The sequence below is a fragment of the Ammospiza nelsoni genome, chromosome 13 (assembly GCF_027579445.1).
Source record: "Ammospiza nelsoni isolate bAmmNel1 chromosome 13, bAmmNel1.pri, whole genome shotgun sequence".
Lineage (NCBI taxonomy): Eukaryota > Metazoa > Chordata > Aves > Passeriformes > Passerellidae > Ammospiza > Ammospiza nelsoni.
Genome location: NC_080645.1, coordinates 17581878 through 17598912, shown reverse-complemented (window position 1 = coordinate 17598912; position 17035 = coordinate 17581878). Strand labels below are relative to the sequence as shown.

Genomic DNA, 17035 nt, shown 5'->3' with positions numbered 1-17035 from the left:
TGAAGCAGGGTATCTGGAAAGGACCCTGTAGGAAATGAATGCCTTCACAAAGGCAGCCTTGTTCTTTCACAATGCTGGTTTGTTGTGCAGATGGAGACTGCAGCTGGGACATCCTCACACATCACCCAGCTCCAAAGCCTGCACCCAGGGCCTGGGTGAAGAGTGTGCTCAGCCCTGTTGGAGCCAGGGAAAATGCAGATATGTTTTGCCAAGTGGCTGCAAGGCTTGTGGGGTTGTTTCATGACAGAGTTCATGAAAAAGTAGAGTCTTCTAATTGAGCTCAAACTGAAGAAACAGATGAGTCTGGCCAAGGGCCAGTGTTTTCAGAATTGTTGATCAAAGATAAGTTTTATCACAGTTGGTCTGTAAAATATACTGCCATGTCAGACTAAAGCCAGGCTTTAGAGCTGAGCCCTTGCTGAAGTGCTCCCTGACTGGAGAGGGGTCACAGGGAGCAGCACTGAGCTGCAGCTCTGTTGTGCAGCTCTGAGCAGGAGTTTAGGAGCAGAGGATGTGGGACAGAAGGCCAAACCCACAGCAATGTGCATGAAACACCAATGGCTCTGCAACACTTGTTGTCATACATGCCCATTTACAAATATTAGAAGGCCCCTTTTTTTTTCTTGCTTGGGTGTAATTATGCAGGATGTCAGGTGTAGGTTGAGGATGCACAGGACACATTCTCAGCTCTCTTTGAGGGTAATGAAGGCAGAGAGCACACTGCTTCTTGGCTGCAGGGGAAAGATGTATTTTGCTTGTCATTAATGCTCAGGTAATTGCAGACTCAAGGGAGCAGTGGTTTAAATTATTGCAAAAGATGTCATTGAGTGGCCTGGTTATTTGAAAAGAAAGACACTGGTGTGTTTCCCTGGCACCTGCACAGATTGGTACAGAGGAAAACATTGTTGCATTTCTGGTTTTTAACCTGTCCTCGTAAACACTGTTTCTGCTTCCTCCTGCTGCCCATGTGGGGCAATGGGACAAGGTGTAACAGATAATATCCAGTTCCAGAGAACAAATTCATTGTTATACCTTGTTATTTGTTCCATTTAATGAAACCATTATCAAAAAAAACCCCACCAAACCAAAACAACAACAAACCAAACCACTCTATCAAGGTCCATTTGTAGCATCTCTGAGGTAATTAATTATATGTATGCATACCCGTGGCCTGGTTCTCTCACTCAACTATGTATTTTTCTTTTAATGAAGATACTTATCTTTACTATTTTTATTTGCAGTCACTCCATCTAGATTTCTGTTAAGCCATTATTATAATCATTCCATTAATTTTGTTGGGGTAATTTATGACTTAAATTGATGCAAAAGAAGAATCAAACCTTTCTGGCCCTTGAGATTCCATTCACTGCAAAGGGTGTCAGAAGCAAACCAAATGACACTCATTACCACGTGCCACGTTACCACATCAAAAAAAACCCACGAGCCTTGCAGCCACTTGGCAAAGCATATCTGCATTTCCCCTGGCTTCTGTCAGCCTGAAATGATAGTGTGTTACCATATTCAGGGCAAATGTTTCATCAGATTGGTATTGCAACCACTAAACACATTCTTGAACAAATTTGTGATTAGCTGTATGGTTTTATTCCTATTGTCTCTGCTGCAGGAGGATACTGGGATTAGCAAATGCAGATTTACATCACTGGTTTTCTCCTCAGGTTAACTGCAAACTTAATGCTAATCAAATCCTGTGTAGTACTGACCAAGGGAATAGGGCACATCTCATTTAAAAAATCATACCCAAGAAAATTTCTTATCATTTATTTTCTGCATTATTTCTACATGAATGTAAATAACACATTTGCTTGCTTAGACTACAGGTTGTTTTTATGCTGAGTGTGTCCCCTATCCTGTCATCTCTACCAGTAAAAATTATCTCCTCAGAAGTCAAGTAACTCCTGTATCCAAACCTATGATTACCCAAAAACAACCCTGTGAGTACTACAGAAGAAATTCTAGAGACAAACTCTCAGAAGAAAATATATAACAATGGTTAGACTTTTGATTCATTGCCACCTTTTAATTCTAGAAATGTATTTGTGGACTTTTGTTAAATCCAAACTTTTTAATATTAAAAGAAACAACCCCAGAGCTGATGTCTTTTGCCAATATCACAAGTTAGTCTTCTCTTCCAGTACTGGTTCCATATTATTTACAAAAATGGAATTAAATTTCTTCTTTAGAAGATAAAGTGCTATTAAATATTAATGGTAATATGCCTTGGAAACACTAAAAGTGACTATTTCTGCACACACCTTACTAAGTGTTTATTTCCATTTCATGGAACAAGTAAACATTTGAATGCCCAAACCTGCATATATTAACTAGGTCTGACCACAGTGTTGGGGTTTTTTTACATTAAAAATAGCCTGTATGTCTTCATCCTAACAAAGTGCAAAGACTTAGGCAGAGGAACAGAGGTCTGGTTGTTATAGGAACTGTGGATGATGTTGGTTCAGTTCCTGCTCTGCCACAAACACATGAAGTAATCACAAAAAGGTCACCAAGCACAGATTCTCATGTGGTGGGGAGGTAATAAATGACAATTTCATTCTGTTTCCTTCCTGTGAAACACTGTGAGCAGCACTGAGGGGATGTGTGTGTCAAAGTGAGAGGTACCTGAGCTGTGTGGTGATACAGACAGACCAGAGGAACACCCAAAATGGATGGATGGGCACCTGGTTTTCTCCATCAGTAAAGATGCCTCCAACAGCAAAGATATCCACAATGAGAAAATAAAACTCAAAAGAATCTCTCACTTAAAGAAACGTCAATAACTCAAATCAGGAATACAATGGGGGGTAAGAAATGCCATTTCTGTAACACAACCAGACACACTGTGCTTGGACCTTGAACTTCATGTTGAAATGTGCATTTTAATTGTGACTGTGAGTCAGAGTTGTGCACTTTGATTAGGAAGCATCTGCTACAGGCAAGGATAAACACATGTGAGAACATGGGTGCTCCTAAGCAGACATAAAGGAAATGCTTATTTATGGCAATAACAGCTCCTAGTTTCAGCCACTGTGGGGTTCAGATGAGGCCTAAATTAGATCTTTCACTCTTCCCTAAACTGTTTTTTGCACACGTGTGTCTGAGTTCTGCTAGGAATACACTGCCCTCATTCACATACATACTGCTATTAACAGAGAATAGTGGCAATAACAAACAATTCTTATTTTTTACACAATGTAATCATTTAGTTACATGAAATGCCATGGCAGATATTCTGCCAAGGAAAACTGATTTAAATACAGCTTAAGATTGAATGTAACTAAAGTATAATTGAATGCTACAAATAACCATGTACTCTATTTCAATAAAGTTACTTGGTTTTGTCAACATAAAAGCTAAAAATACACCATGAAATGATTAGAAAAGCTGTGGGGAGGGGTTAGGTTCTGGACAAGAAAAATGTAGCACCTCAGGATAATACTTTGGTTATGACAGAGTTTAAGAAATCAAGCACCAAGAGACTATATTGCCATGAATTATTGGTATCATGGTAGATAGTTTAACATGAGGTTTTTCTGGCAGGAGACAACTTTCATTGTCAGCTGCAGTCTTGCAACAGCCCATGGAAGTTACATGACCTGCAGACATGAGTGACTCATGCCATGTGTCACCCTGTGAATACAGTACTTCATTTGCTCAGAAAGCTTTGTTGTACTCAAATAAAACATTTCTTGTTACCTTTCTCTCCTATTCCTTGCCCCATAAGCTGTATTCAACATTAGCACTTCATATTGATAATTCTTCTTTTGGAATAGTGATACACCAGTTGTGCACACAAGGATTTGTAATAAAGTCATTTCTGTCTCTTTTAAGAGATTATATGTAGATATTGAGGTGGTTATAATTAGTCATTTCTTATAATAAGAGAAGGCTGTTCCTGGAGGATATTATCCCACATTCAGTAGAAGGTTATGTCAGTCTGTGCAATACAACAAATGGATTTTACTCAGTCTCAGTTTTCATGTCTTGCTGTGGTATAAACACCCCATGCAGGTCCATGTGCATTTCCACATTCACTATGGCTCGACCCAGCTCTGTGAATGTTTTAGCATCCAAGACAAGTAGGAAGGGTGGATCCTTTGGATCAGTCTTCACAACACAGGTGAGAACAACACCTGTGACACACAAATGAAGAATTAGAAATGTAAAGAAGTTTCACTAAGCAGAAAAGATAACCCCATCTCAAAGTGGAAGCATCAACCCAACTTTCTTGACTAAGAATATTGAATCTTGTAAGATTTAATACAAAATTCATGTAACCCCAGCTTTCAGAAGGTTGTCATTATTTTACCATCATCCTCTTCTTTTGCATCAGGGCTGGGAACAAAAACAGGCTCAGATGGCCAGCAGTCATCCTGTCCCCACTGGAGCATTTCCTTTGTCTGGGTATTAAATTTTGCAATCTACATGGTTGTGACAAGAAAAGAAAAATGTCAGTGACCCTGGCAGTGGCTTTTTCCAAAGGTACAACATGAACAGACTGCTGGCAGGGGGGACCAATGCTCAGAGTTAAGGCAGGTATCATCACAAGAAAAAACATCAGGAAAATGTTATATTTTGGAGTGACATTTTATGGCTGCATAATCACACAATGTTCTTTTAATGTCATTTCACTAGATTACAATTGCACCTTTCATTTATGGGTGTTTAATAGTTCACAAATGCTAACAGGCCACAAGAGAGCCTTCACTGTAAGTAATGGCCCTCACTGCAGAGAGTCCAAGACACAGAATATTTAAGTGATTTGTTCCAAATCACTGAGATTCTGTAGTAAAGTAGGAAATAGGATTTAAAATTCCCATTTTCTAATCCTGTGAGTTATTTTCCTTTTGTTGCTACTTCCATATTGCTCAAGGCCTTCTGTTGTGCAGTAGGGTACATATGCCAGAAGAAAGGCTGTTCCTAGTGAGGTGTAAAGATCAAAGCAGTGAGGCAGACACTGGTGTTTTCTGAAGGAGCAGAGTGTGGATTTTCATCCCACTGAGTGGCCAGAGGGGATGCCTGGCATTTTCAGTTCAATTCCATTAAGACCTTTTCTCTACCCATAGAGATGCAGTTCTATTCTTTTCCATTTTGATCTTGAACCAAAAAATATGTTTACACAAAAGTGAAACTATTCAAATTACAGGAGGAAGAATTAGAAAGAATTCTCTCTACTAGCCAAGATGACAGCACTTTCACTGACAGACTTTACCTAAGGATTAAGTTGTTGTGCTTGCATTCATTAAAGTGCAACTGATGTGAAAAAAGATCTTCCTACCAGTGTTTTTTATTATATTTGAGTCAAGCAGAGATTATCTACACTGTAAATAATGAACTTGCAGATTTGTTTGAGTTATTGTCAGATGTGCTGTAATAAATTTTCTTGCACCATGCAGAAATCCAGCTCTATTTTGTAATCAGTTGTGGTAATTATATGCAAGAACCAACAATGACTTCAATGTGTGCTGCTTTATAGTCACAGAACAAGAATTATAAAGAGTGAGTCTGTCCACATAATACTCATGCATTTAAATCTTTAATTTATCTTAATTTTATTTAATCCTTAAATCTTAATTAAATACTTTCCCTGTAAATATATTTGTACTCCAGGCTGTCTCCTGGCAATCATGCATATGTAAATAAAGCATTTGCTACCTCTAATAGAGAACTAGCCAGCAAAATATAAAAATTAGATATTGTTTTAATATTTAAAATGTATTAGGTAGTATTGCAATATCTTATTTTTCTGCTAAGTTTCCTAAAGGGAAAAAAAAAAATATATACATGTAAATAATACTTCTTTTTCCTACTCTCTTCTTTTTAGTTCCTGGCACATCACAGAAGGTTCAGCCCAATTTAGCAGAAAACTGAGGGTCTCAGTAGCTATTCAAGAGACTTCATGGAACATAAAGCTGGAGTAAGAAGCCTGAGTTTATGAATACTTTATGAAGGAAATGGTACAACATGAACTTAGGAGAATTTAGGCATTTCATGTTTTTTTGCATGTGAATGGCCCACCAACAGGAAAACACTGACTTTATAAATGTTAATTATACCTTTGTGGGAACTGGACTCCACTGGACTCGTGTTGCAAAGACATATTTGTATTTTTTGCCATTGTAGTCATAGTTGATGCGAGGCAGTTCTATCCCTGCATAAAACAAAGTTCAAGACTTAGAAACAAGACAAGAGAAAACCTCAAATGTACATCTATATAGACACACCAATCTTCAGGAACTTTTGCCCTGCAAAAAACCTTGGAACTACTTGAAAAAGGTGTTGTATAGACTTTGAATGTCTGAATTTCTAAGAATCTGAAGATGGGTACTACCATAATTAAGCCAGGGATGTTAGTTCAAAAGGCAACAATTTTTTATTCTTAGGAATTCATTAGACTGGAATTTATGAGGGTTTTTCTGGTTTGGGGTTTTTATTCTTTCTTTATAACTGGGCTAGAATTGGAGGCTAACATTCTAAGAAATGACTTTCACCTTAGGTAATTTTGTATTTACATATTCCTGCTATTATCCCCTGATAAAAGGTTAAAAATCCTCTTTCAAATGAAATCTTTATAGAATGTAGCTAAACTTGAAGTACTACTTATAACAGACTTATTTAACTAATATTACTCTTTTAACAAGTGGATTTGCAAGCCATATTAATAGTTGCAAGATGAGACTTGGAATCCTGTATTAATACAATGATAAATAAATAAACAAACTGATATAGCACCAGATATTTAAAGGATGTATCTCACCTTCACATAGTATTTCAGGCTGGCAATAGATGCTTCCATCTTTCTCCTTTACAGCAGTTGCAGTAGAGGGAAGTGTGACTAAATTAGAATCCACTACAGCATCCTGAAAGAGAAAAATGCTGGAAATGTCATGGGTCTCTAAAAATATCCTTCTAAGTTAGATTTTTCATCAGGTTTGGTATTAATATTAACAATTTATGGCATTTTAGATTCTGAGGTTTTCATTAGAAATCTTGTTACACTCAGAGTATTTTATTATAACATAGAATAATTATTTTGAATCACACTGAGTCCTTAGAAATGTTTAGATGCACATGGCTATGGTCCAGAAGTACCCTAAATTTGAGAATTTAATGAATGAAGATGGGTGTCAAGGAACAAGGTGTCAAATTTTCACTGCAAGTCACCAAGGTTAGGATTTTGCACCTGCTAAAAATCAAGTGCAAAAATAGGCGTGATATACTCTATAATGTTCTACTGCTGAATTCTTAAGATTGCAGAACAGCTGGTGTGATCCATCACATCCTTTGTCATTGCTGCAGAGCTGTTTCTGAGAAAAGAACAGAGCAGCAATGTTCTAGGATGTAGAAAGAAAAAGTAATATCCATTCCAAAGATGTCAGGCAGAAACTTGCCCAGGTTGCTGGGCAGTATAAAATCTTCCCTGCAAACAATGATGTAAAGTGATGCTTTAAATTAAACTAAAAGATAAAATCTTTTCTCTTCCTGCTATATATCACACTTAAATGAAACCTTCTAGTTTTAATTGAACCATTGCACCAGTTGGGAGCATGCATGTATTGTATATTGTATGTGGGCTTCCAGTGAAGTGTAAGAAACAGATTGTGCAAAACCTCATGCATGCCCTTGCAGCTAACAGCCAACTGGGTCTGTCTGCTTCTGTTTGATGGCATTGAACAATTAATCTCATTGGGAAGAAAATGACATGTTCTTCAGAGCCCTGTTCTCCAGAGTGGATGGTGTCAGCACCAGGATCCAACCCACAGAACCATGTCCAGCTGCCCACTGCCATTTCCCACAGGACATCCAAAAACCAAACCTCCTGCAAGCTCTGGGTTTCACAGAATCAGAAATTTACACACAAGGGCTGGCAACCAAAAATACACCAACTAATAATACACCAATTATTCACTGATGTATTTTAAATTACCAATCAGAAACCAGGTTTAAAAGTAATTTTCTTTCTACCTTGTCACACTGCAGAGGAACCACAAATCTTCTGCAGGTTGGTATGGAGGTAAGTTTGACATTCTCTTCAAAGTCTTTAGTCAGGTTTTTTAAATAAAACATGTCATACAAGCTATTGTCTGTATAGGCAATAACATCAAAAATAATGTGGCCATCCTCTTCATAAGCATTTACATGGTGAAAAAACACCATAGCATCGGTGTAAAACTTGGTGGACACTTCTTTTTTAGTCTTCCTGTCTATAAAGTGAAACCAAGTCTGAAAGAGAGAAAACATTATTTAAAGCCATTCAGAATCAGCAAAGAGTTATTAAGAAAACTGTTTTCTAATGGCAGCCATCAACATTCTAATCCCTGTGGGTTTGTACTGAAGGATATTAAGAACTCAGGGTTTGCTGCTAGCAGACAAGGGGTTCCAACTTGAAGAAAATACAGCAGTAAAATGAGTGTGGAACAGCTTTAAGCTCATTTTACTGTTGCAAATTACTATTTGGGCTAGGCTGAGAATTGAAGTTTTCCAGAAAAATCTGGAAAATCCTCTGCTCTCTTTTTAAGTTAAATAAATATGCCTTGGTTGAGAGTTTCTGTGGTGCTGGTGCCCTGTATCTAAACAACTTTCATGTGTTTATGCCCAGAGCACATGGAAATAAGATCCTCAGAAAACAGTTTTCCCCTCAGTTTCCACAGTGAAAGACTTTTCTTTTGTTCAGTGCAGGCTTTTCCACCAGTGGGGCTCTCCAGCACATGCAATGCACCTGGAGCAGATCTCACCCACCACAGACAGAATTTTGTTTGGACCAGGAGCAACTGGATCTGTCTCAGATGCTAGTCCAGATTGGAATTTCTCTGCTAGCACACAATATTTCTAGCAATGCCAAACTATCATCTCTCTCAAGAGCTTCAGCATCAGATATTTATTTGAGAAATTTCTAGAAATGAGAGACAATATTCCAAAACATACAGCTTCTAAAAAAATTGCGCAACTGTGAAAGTCAAGGTTTGAAAAAAACCCAACAAATGACTATTGAAATGAATGAACCAGATGAAAAACAGAACAGTGTGGAAGAGGTCACTGGTATCCTGATTCCATTGCTCAGCAGTAAGAAAAGTACCTTATCATCCTTGTTAAAGGCAAGACAGGAAGCCCAGCTCACACCTCGCATGTAAGCAGTTGCCATTTTGAGAATATCCAGTCTGAAGGGCTGCTCTATGAAGATAATGTAGTTCTCTGTGATTCCAAAGCTGTGGTAGTAGCTGGGGTGGAGCAGAGAGCGAGAAGGGACAGAGCAAACCACTTCCAGGTGCTTGAAACAAGATTTCTTCTTCTCGTGTTCTGAAATTAAATGATAAAAATTAAAATCATATTCCTAATAAATTCCATTCCAAACTTGTGCTTGGATTTCTCCCAGGCAGGGAAGAACTGGTTCCTTTCAGTTTTATTTGCATTTTCCTGTTAAGAAAGTGTTTGTTTACTGCTGTATAATTAACACAGGACTTTGCATGCAGGAAGCAATGGAGTGAAGTCACTGCTGGATCCATTCATGCAGCCCCCTTGTCCTGATTGGTTCCACTGATTTCTGTCTTCAGAAGTTCCAGCATGGAGGAGAAATAAGTTTAATTAAATCAGAAGCTTTTCAAAGGGGTTCAAATGTGCCTGTGTTTTTTAACTTCTAAGGACATGTTTCCAAATTTGAGCCCCAGCTAGAAATTGCAAACTGGGGAGGCTCTGGAAAGCCTCTCAATTGTACAAGAAGGGACAGGCAACACAATAGCAGCTGACTTTCAACAACACACACCACAAAAAGATCTTGAAGGAAAAAGAGCATGGGATTTGCTCTGTGAACAATGGGCAGCATTTCAGCAAGGGCCAGCATTGGCCAGGTTAGAGAGGAATTAACTCTATATTAGGTTTTATTTGGTATTATGTTTCCACTGCAATCATAGTATGAGCATTTGCAGAGAATTTTCATTTACAAAGAAATTAAAATTTACAACTTCAAATTATATGTACTGCCTTATAGAGAAAATTGTTTTAGAATCTTCATCTAAAAGTAAGTTTGTTCCCACTGAAACACCCTGTTTACACAGTACTCAAGAAGAGCCTTTGTAACAGCACTTGCCCAGACAGGCTAAGCAGTTAATATGAAGTTCACAATAAGTTGAAATTAAGAAAATGAACACCATTGGTTATTAGAACAGCTGTATCACCACCCTTGCCCTTTGAAGAAAAGAAATTGCTAACAAGTTTCTAGAAAATACCAATAACACATTATTCTTACCTGGTACAGTGGAAGGAATCTTAAATAGAAGGTATTTTGTCTTCCCTTTATCAACTATTGAAGTGCCCATGTTGAGAACATTTCCAGCACTGTCATAGTGGGGGTGAGAAGTTGCCAAATTTACAGCCACATATTTGTTGTAGTCAACCTGGAAAATTATACAGTAAGAGATTTGAGAGATGTGTAAGAGAATGAAAATTGATCTCAGCTAACAGCACAAACCCACCAGATTTTTAGCCCTGGCAGCCCTATATTGGCACTCCATTTACAAATGGCTTTGAAATTTAAATAATTAAACCAAAACACTTCTGTAAGTATCCAAATGAGCTCCTTATTCAAGGCTAAATCAAGTTACAGAATCTGAATTAGAGCCACCTCTCCCTTGAAGCCACATAACATCAGGGAGGATTAGCTAAGCAAGTTATTCTGCAAATGCCCATTTCACCCTGAAAGCACTTTATTTAACAGAGCTCTCTGGCAATCTGCTGGAGCTAAAAGATTTCTATTTTATCTAAAGTTTGGAAATTGGACTCAAACTAGTAGTGTGGGCTAGAAAAAAAAAATCATTGTATATATTTCAATATTTCAAGTTCTCATTTTAATAATTAAATAAAATCTTACATAAGGTCCTTGAAAAGTAGTCATATAACTGACCTACTGATTTTTTAATGACGTAAATAATTTTATAACTACAGATACATAATAATGGCAATCACCCAAAATAATCATGTAACTGTGCTATTACTCCTGCAACCTTCCTAGATTATGTGCAAGTGAAATTGCTCAAAGCCCAGCTTTTCCCAAACTAAATGAGATTTAAATTTTAACTCAGGAGTTCTTAAAAGATCTCTTTTATCTTTTGGTATCTTCACTATTTCACTTTACCACGATTTCAAAAATAAGGCAACAGTAGAAGAAAAGCATTTTGTGTCCTGAACATGTTAAAGCATCCTCATGAGTCAGCCTGAAATTTATTCATCAGCAGACAAAGAACCAGAATGACAGATGGTGGTTTGTACCTTCTCCAATGTCTCCAGAGTCTGTGGATTAATTTTCCTGATGAAGTTAGTCTCACCAGTAGCATAAAAATCATCCCCAGCTTTCATAATGTTGATGAGACAGTTGTCTGTGAACTCAGGAATGGTGTGAGACAAATAGGAGAATGCCCTGTCCAGAGGAAATTTCATTAGAGCCACAGAAGCTGGAGCTGCCTTTCCCCCACCTGGAGCACGAGTGACCCTGCAGTGCCACAGCCCTGGGGCTGCCTGTCCCTGCTGCCCCCAGCTCCCTGGAAAGGGGGAAAGCAGAGGAGATGGACTTCTCCAATGCCCATGGCCTGGGGGAGGGTTAAGGACATGCAAATAAATGGTTTAGACACACAAATGGGCATCCAGGCCCATTCTCACTGTCAGCTCTAGGACAGGCACTGGTTTATCAGCATGGATTAATTACACACTCTCCTGTTCTATCTTGGGAAAATTTGGCCTACCAGTTCCTACCTAAAAGCTGGTAGGTTTTTCAGCTTTATTAAATAGACAGATTCATATACTCCCCAATGGAATATTTTTGTTACCAGTGTTGTTCCATATCACAGTTATGATTTCAAAGAAGACTGGACATCATGTAGGCTTGACAGTTTCCTTTATCAGTCTATGATTTCATCACAGTCACTAGAAGCCAAGACAAAGTTGCTATAACCCTTGTGAACCTCAAATGCCAGAGTTCCTCTATTGCTATTGGAAGAGGGAAGAAAATCTCATCTCAGGGGAACAACTTACAACATATCAGCTCTTTTGCAATAACTGTCTGTGTATGTGTCCTTACCAGACATTAGGTTTGAGGTCACCAGAGAAAGCTCAGTGGCAAGGAGAGAAGGGTGACCTATTTGTACTTCTTAGTGAATCCCTACAGCCAATTTTACAAGACCAAGGATAACATGATGGCCTACACCTCACCTTTCTGTTAAACCATCTTTAATCAAAAAGTTTTTCTAATTTTTTTGTAGATATTGATGCTTCTCTTTTTTTTTTTTTTTGTTAAATAGACTTTGTATTAATACCTTCTCCATCTTTAAATGTTTTTCTTTTTCTCCTTACAGAGTATCAAAATGTTCCACTAACTGGAGAAAGAAAATGCTTGTTTTTTATATAATCTACTTGTGTTACTGAATAAAGCAGCAAATATTGGTGATAAAATGAATTTAAGATATTTGCCTTAGACTAACCCATAGGCAGTTCATATCTCTTGGCCTTTTCAATATTTAGCAATTGTAAATTTACAAATCAACTGCTGTATTTGTACATATGTGTCAAAGGTAAACAGAAAGACATCTGTGCTGAAGAGAGAAGTAGATAGAAGAATCTTGTTGGGAAAAGCATTGCTTACTTGGCAAATATGTTTTTGCATGGATCTGGATAAGCCATAGTCCCAAACTCAGACACCATGATTCTGTTTGCTTCTATGTTACAGTTGTACGTGTCGCTTCGGAGATATTTACTTCTGTAGTAAACTTCACCTGAGAAGAAACAAACAGATCTCAATCACATTTTATACTCAGTCCTTCAAAAAATTAGCACAGGTAGAGCCAAGTTTTCTCAAGCAGCTGTCCTTTAACCAATTATAATTTGGAATAAAACCAAAAATGTCCCCAACTGCCTGTTTTAAAGGCTTTATGGCTGTTGAGATTGGTAAGAATTTGTCAAGATTTCCTGACTTCCACTACTTATACTGGGGAAATTTTGAGGGGAAAGAAGGGATTTGGATAAACTGTTCCAGAAGATAAAACAATGTGTGCAAAAATGATTAATTATACAATCAATTTACAGGTGGTGAAAAATCTCCTGTATTGGCAAAATTGAGTTATGGGAGTAACAGATTGCTTGAAGGAATCAACAGTTTAATGGATACTTGAACTAACTGAGCTCTGTTTGCTTTAGGTAAGTAAGATATATTGGCAATTTTAAAAACACTGACTGTTTCTTTATAGGTTATTTTGTTAAGGATGTAGAGCTGGACAGGCTAGAGATCCTGCAATGGCATTAAATGCTTCCAATCACAGAAATGGGAACTAAAAAGTAAATACCAGGATTAGAGGATAACAGGAGTAAATCCCATTTTTTAAAATAGATACATATTTTTTGCCACAAGAATCCAGGTGTAAACCATCCTGTCTCTCACTGTGTAACAGCTGAATGGGTGAAAAATGTTTTAACTGAAAGAAAAAAGAAATATAATTGTTTAGGGTGGAGAGCTGCCTGTCTTTCCTCCATAAGGATGACAGGCAGGAGGAGGGACTGTAGGGTGTCAAATATTCTAAGTGAGGTTTGACACAGTGGCCCAGTTTCTCTCCTGGCAGCTGTTATAGCTGCAACTAAATCCCACAAGGGGAGTGCTGGTCCTCCCTGAAACTGGGCTGCTCATGCACAGCAGAAGAGCCTCTGGGCACCACAGTCCCTGTGGCTGAGCCACTGGAACCCACTGAGGTTTTCTTGGGGCGGGAGGCGAAGGCTGCCCTGCAGTGACCTGCCCAGGGCTGGGTGTGTGCTGGGCTGGGCTGACAGCAGCACTGAACTTCAGCACTGCAGAAGGAAGGATCAGCCCTGCAGAGACATTCCAGCTGCTGCTGTCAAGGGTGGGGTGTCAGGGGGTGTGCGGAGAGACCTCCCCCACAGCAGCTCCCCCCTCACAGACCACTCTGCAGACAAAACCCACAGCACCCCAACCCAACTCCAAACAGAATTAGCAATATAAGGCACCAAAATGTGGCTTGTTGAGTTCCTTTCAATCCAATGTGCAACAACTTACCATTTTTAAATGTAAAGCTGTGCAGCAGAGCCAGGCCATCAAACCAGTGGTTGTACTTGCTGTCCCCTATGGTGTGCATCCCTGGGCCATTTCGGAGCAGTATCCCTTGCAACCAAGTAGGCAGCTGCCCTATAACCAAAAAGGAGTTATCAGTATTCATTTAGGCAAGGAGAATGTTCCAGGATAGTTCTCCTAAAGGCAGAGGGTTCATGCAGTCACACAGACTGTAGGTGTGTTGAGATTTGCAGTACCATATAATTATATTGGAGTTTGGGTTAACTAAAATTTCCCCTACTCAAAAATGTGGCACTAGTGACAATCTGCATGACTATTGCTATCAGGGATTACTATAACTAAATGAGACTGCTGGAATGTAATTTGTTAATTATCAGGAAGCAAATAAAATTGGACCTTTCCTTCCTGCATTCATATTTTAAACCCTTCCATTTAGTGATCCATTTAAACCCTTCTACTTGTGCCAGAAAAAGCTCGAGCTTATCAGAAATAAACATATTTTATAGGTTATATGATTTGCATTGGCTTTCAGCACATCAGCTTAGACTTCAGGCTAAATTAATTCCACTAAAATGTCATTAATTAGATTACACAGCATAATATAGTGTAATTTGGTAAATGCTTTTGTGACACTAGTCATAATATAGTGTTTTGTACACAAATAAAGTATATGAATATTGTACTGAAAAGGTGTAAGTGCTGTTGAGACTTGAATCATAAATGTTCCTCATCAAATCCTTGCAAGAAATGCACCACCTACCACTTAACTCACAGAATAATAACAATTAAAGAATGTCAATAGGTTTAAAGAGATTAACAAAGGCATATCAGATATTAAATAAAAACATTGACTCGCATCTTTGTGTCTGTGAATCCTGAGGGAACATTTAGGATCACATACTTCTTCTCCACACATTTCCTGCTCTGGGTATTGCCTTTGCATAAAAAGCTCTTCAGAACTTATATTTCTCCTTATCATTTAGTTTGGGATCCCACATTGATTATGCTTCTTGCTGAAACCCCTTTACAACAGCTAGAAATGTTCTCCTATGGACCTTAAAAATTAACTCATTCCAACCCCTGCTGTGGGCAGGTCCACGAGAGCAGTTTGCTCAAAATCCCATCCAACCTGGCCCTGAGCAATTCCAGAGATGGGGCACCATCATTAGGGCATAACTCCATCAGGGTTACAGCTCTGGAATACATGAGGTACATAAAAAACTGACACAATGGCGGAACTTTCATTACCAGCATCATTATTGTTGTTGTTATTTTCTAGAAGAGCCCAGAAAACTAAACCTTACTTTCCTTTCTAACACAAGAAACTCCAAGGAAATAACTTTAGTATATTTTTATATATGATAATTTTGCTGGGAAAGATACAAAAGGAAAAAAGATCTTTTTAAAGCATTGTGGACTTAATTTAGTTTCTGAAATTTCTGGTGCAATTCCTTGTAATTTCTGACATAATTTCAGTATGAAAAACAAGGAGCAAAGGGTCAACTAGTGAGGTTTTCAGATAATTCATCTTAGCTGGAATTAAGCATTTCTGTAAATCACACTGTGCACCAAATCAAGAATGCTTATACAGCTTTAAAAATGTGGACCTTATTCTTTTCTGTAATGGGTGAGGACACATCAGTGACACAGTGAAATCCTCAAATATTTGGACGTTTATTAACTATGGTAGCAACAGCATCTCAGAAATTCACACGCCTGTAGCAGAGCATGGGTTAAATGGCAGATGATTTTAGAAGTGTGACACATATTTACAGTGTACATATTGAGTAATAAGGAGCCAAAATACTAGCAGAATTCAGGACTAACAAAATACTTAAAGGGGTCATGGTTCTCTTTTATTTTCTTTATCAAAGAAGTAATGTCTTGTATGTATAATAATGTTAACTTCTGAAATACGCAGTCTTTGTTCAAATAAACTATTGCATAATACAGATCAGGCCTGATAAGTTGTTTGTTTGCAAATCACTTCAAATGTTTTGATAAGTTGTTATCTTGAGAAAAAAAAAAACCAACAAAACAATTGGAAGGTATAAACCCATAAAAGCATGAAATAATTCAAAGGCATTAAAACAAAACACTTTGTCTGACTTGACACAAAATCTTTTCTAATTCAGCTACGAAACTGAACAGCAACAAAGCCCTGCAAGTTTTAAGTTTTGTACTTGGGAATGGCAGATTCCTACCATTTCTTGGACTACATATCATGAACAACACGGCCAAGATTTACTAAGCAGGGGTTCCCAGCAACAAACCTCTCCTGTAGCTGTAGGGAAAAAAAGTCTTCTGTAAAGTAAAAGAAACCGGAAAAAATAACGGGTTGGTCGGGTGTCATCCCTAGCCCAGAGAGCCGCTTTAAACTGTGGATACTCCGCAGTTTCTCCTGGGTTATTTTCTTTTTAAGGCATCCTGTCGTGGTGCTTCGGCACTGAGGAGTGCCCGGGGTGAAGAGCCCCGATGATTGCGGAGCCCCGGGGGAGCGGAGGGCAGGGAAGGGTTACAGGGGAGAAAGCGAAAGTGGGAGCGGAGCCATGGGGGAGGGGGGGGCCGAGATGGAATCCCGGGCTCTCCCTCATCACCAACTTCAGTGAGTCCTGTTCAAACAGACTGTCGAAAAGTACACAGAAATGCTCATGGAGTGAGAAAAATCCCCCAGTAGGGGCACAAATATTATCTGAGATCAGTCCTTTAAACAAATTTCCCTTGCGCCTCTCTCTCAGTTTCCCTTTCCAGCGCTGCCTCGGGTGAAGAAGAGTCACGATTTTGACGCATCAGAAAACACCAAAATAGCGGGTGGCTTTACAGCAGATTTTCCGTCACTTACCCTGCACCTCAGCTTTTATGGGCTCTGGGTGCTCTTCCTTATTCCTGCCATAAAGCGTGTCCATGTCCGATGGAGCCCCGGTGCCTGCGCTCTGCCGGCCGCTCCCGCAGCGCCCT

General features: G+C 38.7%; 1 protein-coding gene across 1 annotated transcript; it reads right to left on the bottom strand.

Annotated features, from left to right (window-relative positions):
• Positions 1-1763: 1763 nt before the first annotated feature.
• Positions 1764-17035, bottom strand: BCO1 (beta-carotene oxygenase 1). Its single transcript, XM_059481598.1, has 11 exons — positions 16920-17035; positions 14063-14191; positions 12644-12773; positions 11278-11425; positions 10259-10406; positions 9092-9312; positions 7981-8238; positions 6773-6875; positions 6072-6166; positions 4325-4436; positions 1764-4148 (listed from the first exon to the last, which is right to left on the bottom strand). Exons 1-11 carry the CDS (start codon positions 16981-16983, stop codon positions 3976-3978), a joined length of 1581 nt encoding a protein of 526 aa, XP_059337581.1. The 5' UTR covers positions 16984-17035; the 3' UTR covers positions 1764-3975.